This window comes from Eumetopias jubatus, unplaced genomic scaffold (genome assembly GCF_037043125.1).
Source record: "Eumetopias jubatus isolate StellerSeaLion01/CBP00866 unplaced genomic scaffold, mEumJub1_p1.0 scaffold_16, whole genome shotgun sequence".
Taxonomy (NCBI): domain Eukaryota; kingdom Metazoa; phylum Chordata; class Mammalia; order Carnivora; family Otariidae; genus Eumetopias; species Eumetopias jubatus.
In genome coordinates, this window is record NW_028274822.1 from 66,425,855 (window position 1) to 66,431,854 (window position 6,000).

General features: G+C 50.2%; 1 protein-coding gene across 1 annotated transcript; it reads right to left on the bottom strand.

Moving 5' to 3' along the window:
• Nucleotides 1-1,149: 1,149 nt before the first annotated feature.
• On the bottom strand, nucleotides 1,150-5,308 carry LOC114201953 (tubulin alpha-3 chain-like). The gene is made up of 4 exons (XM_028094927.2): nucleotides 5,188-5,308; nucleotides 4,160-4,308; nucleotides 3,160-3,840; nucleotides 1,150-1,446 (listed from the first exon to the last, which is right to left on the bottom strand). The coding sequence occupies exons 1-4, from the start codon at nucleotides 5,306-5,308 to the stop codon at nucleotides 1,150-1,152; spliced, it is 1,248 nt and encodes a 415-aa protein (XP_027950728.2).
• Nucleotides 5,309-6,000: the final 692 nt, after the last annotated feature.

Below are 6,000 nucleotides of genomic sequence, written 5' to 3' on the forward strand. Positions count from 1 at the left end.
GAATCAGATCTGCCTGGTGGGCCTGGCTGTGCTACAGCTGAACTAACTGACTTAAACCAGTGATTTCACCCTCCTGTACCTTATTTTCATGTTGGAGAGAAAATATCTGTACAGTTGGCCCTTGAACGACACAAGGGTAAGGGGCACCAACCTCCTGCATAGTTGAAAATCCGAGTATAACTTTTGAATCCTCAAAGCTTACCTACTAGTAGCCTATTGTTAACAGGAAGCCTTACCGATAATATAAAGCCAATTAATACATACTTCATATATGTATTACATACTGTATTTCTTACCATAAGAAGATGCTAAAGAAAGGAAAATCATAAGGAAAATACATTTACACTACCATACTGTAAAAAATCCATACAGTTGACCCTGCACCATTGAAACTCCTGTTGTTCGAGGGTCAACTGTATTCCTAGATCTTTTATAAACGGACATCAACGTGTTTTGCTGAAGGGAAAGTTGCAGTGCTTTTGCCGAGACTGTTCCTAGGGTGCTCAGCTGTAAGGGCCTGAGTGTGGAGGGGGGATGCTGTCATACAGGGTACGTGCACAGCGAAGTCAAAGATGAACTGTTGTAACCTAGAGCTCACCCTGTGGGTTGTGAATGCCATGCAAAATACAGTAAGATCTTTCCCCCCTAAAAATGTCCTCACCCTACACATGTGGCCCACAGTGTTAGGGACTTTGTCAACAGCCCCCTTCCACGGACCTCAGATGTTCAAACTTCGTTCCAAACTCTTACCATGTGCCATTAACAGAGAAGCCTGAAAAATGACAAACACAACTGAAAATCTAACTAGGTTTCCTAGAATCTAGGGAAATCTTTGTGCCTTGAAACCTTGATCTGGAAACACTGTTTCCCCCAGGTCATGTCACATCAACAGTGGCTCCTTAAGATATAAGTAGTGCTGCACCGAACTCCTACAGTACAGCCCAGGACAGCCTTCCATGTGGCCCAGCAGGCCTTGGGGTCCTACCCCTCCCTGCCGGCAGAGACCTGTGTCCCACTGTGCATCAAAATAGACAGAGGCTTCATGGAGAAACTTTAATTGTAAACAACTGGAAACAAGATGTGCTGCAAGGTGGCAGGAGGGGGTGAGGGGGTCGGGGGGAGAGGAACCCCTGCCAGCCCCACTCCCATTCAGTATTCTTCCCCTTCTTCGGCCTCTGCTTCCACGGAATCCACACCCACCTCTTCATAATCTTTCTCCAGAGCTGCCAGGTCCTCCCGGGCCTCAGAGAACTCCCCTTCCTCCATGCCTTCCCCCACGTACCAGTGCACAAAGGCCCTCTTTGCGTACATGAGGTCAAACTTATGGTCCAGGCGGGCCCAGGCCTCGGCAATGGCGGTAGTGTTGCTCAGCATGCACACAGCCCGCTGCACCTTGGCCAGGTCACCCCCGGGGACGACGGTGGGGGGCTGGTAGTTGATGCCCACCTGCCAGAGAACGGGAAGAAAAAAAGTCTGTGAAGCTTCAGTCAAACCCAGAAATGGAGGATGCTTTCATGGAAACGGAAGACATGCAGGCGCCTTCTTCATGCCAGGCGAGGTGTCAGGTGAGCAGGCTGCTGGTTTCTAGACAAGGACAATGGGGAAAAAGAAGCCCTGGAGCCGGCCAGCCTGGCTCGGGCCCAAGCTGCCGGAAGGGCTGTGTCCCAGCACCTGAGCCATGTGAGGTGCTCAGGTAACAGGACTGTTTCTTCTAAAAAGGGATATTACCGGAATAAATGGCACTTAAAGTTAATCCTAAAAATAGAAAAAGAAGAAGAAAGAGAAAAAAAAAGAAAGAGAAAGAAAAAAAGAAGGAAGGAAGAAAGGGATGCTACTTTCTATTCTTCAGATATTATTTTCTCCATAGGCTTCCACAGATGGGGATTCATTTCTGTAGCTGAAACCTCTTCCACTCGAGTCAGAGCACTATGGTTTTATCACGAGGGGAGATCATACCCCCGTCTCCCATCAAGTGAGCCAGTGTGTGCGTCACAGGATGACAGGAATGCTGTCAGAGGTCCGAAGACTGTTGCTACTGCTGCAACAGGAGATGGCCTATGTGTGTGCTAAGTAGAAGAAAGGGGGTGATGTTCAAGGGCTGGGACCAAAGGGGAGGCATTCTAGAGTAGTTTCCAAATCAGGGGACAATGTGACCAGAGATTTGGGCAGCAATACATAGGGTCAATTAGAACCGGGCTCAGCAAACATTGTCTATAAAAGGGCAAGACAGCACATATCCGAGGCTGGGCAGGCCACACGGTCTCGGTCACAATTACTAATTCTCTCTTTGTAGCACAAAAGCAGCCACAATGACACGCCAATTAACAGGTGTGGCTGTGTTCACATGACATTTTATTTACAAAACTAGGTAGGTGGCTGGTCTGCCAACCGTGCTGACCCCTGAACCCAGAGTAGAAAGTGCTAGTTAAGGACCCAGTGCAGCGAGCCCACCAGAAGCGGTGAGTTCTGAGCCCACAGAGATGGCATGAAAAGCAAGGCAGAGAGAAGCCCATTTTCCCAGATGGAAAGCACTGATAGAGTTTAGTATTCAAGTATTGGACAAAGCTGCGAAGCGACAGCAAGTTTCCTATACTGTATCGAATGGAAGGTTGGTATAAACTACGTTGGAGGCAAACTCAGGCCAAAATTGTTGAGCTTACCAAATGAGAAATAAATATGTTGCCATTTTTTCCCAAAAATATTCATGAAAGTTTTTCTTTAAATCAAACACTGCATGGGACATTTAAATTGGGTTTAATTTCTAAATGTCTGTGGAATAAAGTGGGTTTTCGTGACAACAATGTTTATAATAATACCCCAATTTCAAATATCCACATAAATTGTTAAAATGCTTTGAAAATTTCTACATTTCTAAATCCAAACTACATTTCCCCACACTCATTCACCACCCAAAGGAAGGAACAAAAATCGTTCCAAAAATTTCCTGTTCTGTTAAAAAAAATTCTCACCACAGATATATAGTGTGATTCCTCAGGAAGGAAGTTCAAAAGGCACCAATGAATAAATTATCACTCTGGCTCCCTAATTTATAACCAAGGGGCTGGCTGCCAAGGAACGGGGGTATTCTCCACAAAGGGCATTCTGTGCTTGGGCTGCTGCTGCTGACAGGTAAAACCACACCACATTACCCAGTCCTACCTTAAATCCAGTCGGGCACCAATCCACAAACTGGATGGTGCGCTTGGTCTTGATGATGGCGATGGCCGCGTTGACATCTTTCGGGACCACGTCCCCCCTGTACAACATGCAGCAGGCCATGTACTTGCCGTGCCGAGGGTCACACTTGACCATCTGGTTGGCCGGCTCGAAGCAGGCATTGGTGATCTCGGCCACGGACAGCTGCTCGTGGTAGGCCTTCTCGGCAGAGATGACCGGGGCGTACGTGGCCAGGGGAAAGTGGATGCGGGGGTACGGGACCAGGTTGGTCTGGAATTCCGTCAAGTCCACGTTCAGGGCCCCATCGAATCGCAGGGAGGCCGTGATGGAGGACACGATCTGCCCGATCAGACGATTGAGGTTGGTGTACGTGGGCCGCTCGATATCCAGGTTGCGCCGACATATGTCGTAGATGGCTTCGTTGTCCACCATGAAGGCACAGTCGGAATGCTCCAGGGTCGTGTGGGTGGTCAGGATGGAGTTGTAGGGCTCCACCACGGCCGTGGACACCTGGGGGGCTGGGTAAATGGCAAATTCCAGCTTGGACTTCTTGCCGTAGTCCACCGACAGCCGCTCCATGAGCAGAGACGCGAAGCCAGAGCCGGTGCCGCCCCCGAAACTGTGGAAGATGAGGAAGCCCTGCAGCCCCGTGCACAGATCCGCCTGAAAGCAAGCACACACCGTGGGTCAGTGCCTGCAGAAGCCACACCGCCGACCTCCAACGAGCCACGGTCACTCCTCTTTTCCTCTGCAGGACGCTACGCGTTCGAATCGGCTGCAGCGCACACACGTGACACTCAGAAGCAAAGCAAGGCAGACGTGAAGATGGGTGGACGATGGATGCACTGAAGCCACCCGTAAAGGAAGACGTGGACTCAAGATTCCGGCCTGGGGTTTGGCCAAAGTGACCTCCCGGTCCCCATCCCCGCCACCTTCCCGTCCAGGGCAGCGTCCACAGGAAGCCCTCTCGGCGCCCCCTTACCAGTTTCCGGATCCGGTCCAGGACCAGGTCGACGATCTCCTTGCCGATGGTATAATGGCCTCTGGCGTAATTATTGGCTGCGTCCTCCTTCCCGGTGATCAGCTGCTCTGGGTGGAAGAGCTGCCTGTAGGTCCCCGTGCGCACTTCATCTACAAAGAGGACGCGTGGGCCGCGGGTCTTTAAGGCCTGTTGTTAACTCACCGAGGGGGAGGGATTCGGGGACCCTCTGCATCTACCACGCACAGGCCGTGCCTTGGGGGTCGGCAGTATCGGTGTCTCACAGGAAACGTCTCTGTGTGACATGCAGACCACAGCTGCGGTCTGTGGATCTAGCAGGGGAAGTCCACTGGAGGTACAAAGTCCAATCTGACTGGTCCCCAAAGAAGGGAAAGAGCTCACACCTGCACACACACGATTATTTCTTCCCATCTGAGGCTACACACAAGGAGTGTGACTAAAAAGCCCTGACATACTAGACAGTCACCAGGTCAGCATGACCTCTGCCAGGCAGTCCCGTCAGGGCATCCCAGGTGGCCTGCGGTTCACACGCTTCAGGCTGATGTTCTGTCTACTCCTGGGTGGCCCCTGAACGGTGCCCTCTCTTTGCAGCTCTCCCTGGCCACCACCTCAGGCTTCTCAGCTGCAGGATCCCAAGGAATGTTCTCTACTTACCTTCCGTGTCTAAGACGCAGGTCATGACTCTTGTGCACCAGCATCTCCATGTGTGCAGCGTTAAGGAGGGACCCGAGACCCGGCACCCTGAAGGTGGGGTCCACGCAACCACCTGCCTGGGTCCGAGGCGGCCACGAGTGAATCTGTTACCAGTCCCTCTTTTCTGTACATTAGGTTCTCCTAAATTAGGAGCCTCGGTGCCAAGGACACTTGAAGCACTAACTCTATAGTTTCTCACCTAACACAGCCACAGGCATATACTTGCACGTCCCATCCTTTCTGTGGAAGGAGTCAAGGGAGCACAGGGAGGCCCTCCCACTGTCCCAGGAAAGCCACCCAAGTGCCCCAGTACCTACCGACTACGATTGGTTCCAGGTCCACAAATACCGCTCTGGGCACATGCTTGCCAGCCCCAGTCTCGCTGAAGAACGTGTTGAACGAGTCATCCCCACCGCCGATGGTTTTGTCATTTGGCATCTGACCATCAGGCTGAATTCCATGTTCAAGGCAGTACAGTTCCCAGCAGGCATTGCCGATCTGGACACCTGCCTGCCCCACGTGGATAGAGATGCACTCGCGCTGGGAACCAGAACATAAACATTGAGACCTCCTTGTTTTCAAGGCAATCAGCATTATGTGGCATGCAAATGAGACCCAAAATCATAAGTTAATATTTGTAAAATATTTTGTTGTCTTAAGATCTCCTCAGACATTACATCCCATGAGCTTCCATGATAATTTTATATCTGAACACTTATCTATCCAACATGGATGTATATACACTTAAACTATGAATAGTAATAGAATCACTATAAATTAGTCTTCCAAGCCATTAGTAAGTAATGTTAAAAATTTACAAAACAATGGCTTAGCAAAAATCAGACAAAATATATAAAATAACAGTTTATAGTCATTGGAAAACAGGCAGCACAAGACAGTGATTCAAACAATGTAAGCCTTAGCATTGTCCCAGAAGACTGCTGGGAAGTTTCCAGGCTGCATGGGGTGGGCGGGGACCCAAAGCCCAGGGACCTCCCCGAGTTGAGAGAGAATTCAGTGTTCAGGGAGGCCAAAGCATATAGAAACTATGGTACTAATAGTGGAGGGGAGAGAGTTGCAAAGAAAGAACCCCGTGGACATCAGCAGAGTCCCACTTGAGTCTACAGTGG

Excerpts from the sequence above, each read along its gene's own strand:
- LOC114201953 (XM_028094927.2), bottom strand. The coding sequence starts at position 5,308 with ATGCCAAATGACAAAACCATCGGCGGTGGGGATGACTCGTTCAACACG. Across the intron at positions 3,841-4,159 it reads TGGACCGGATCCGGAAACTG|GCGGATCTGTGCACGGGGCT; the intron begins GTAAGGGGGCGC and ends GCTTGCTTTCAG. Across the intron at positions 1,447-3,159 it reads GGTGCCCGACTGGATTTAAG|GTGGGCATCAACTACCAGCC; the intron begins GTAGGACTGGGT and ends GTTCTCTGGCAG.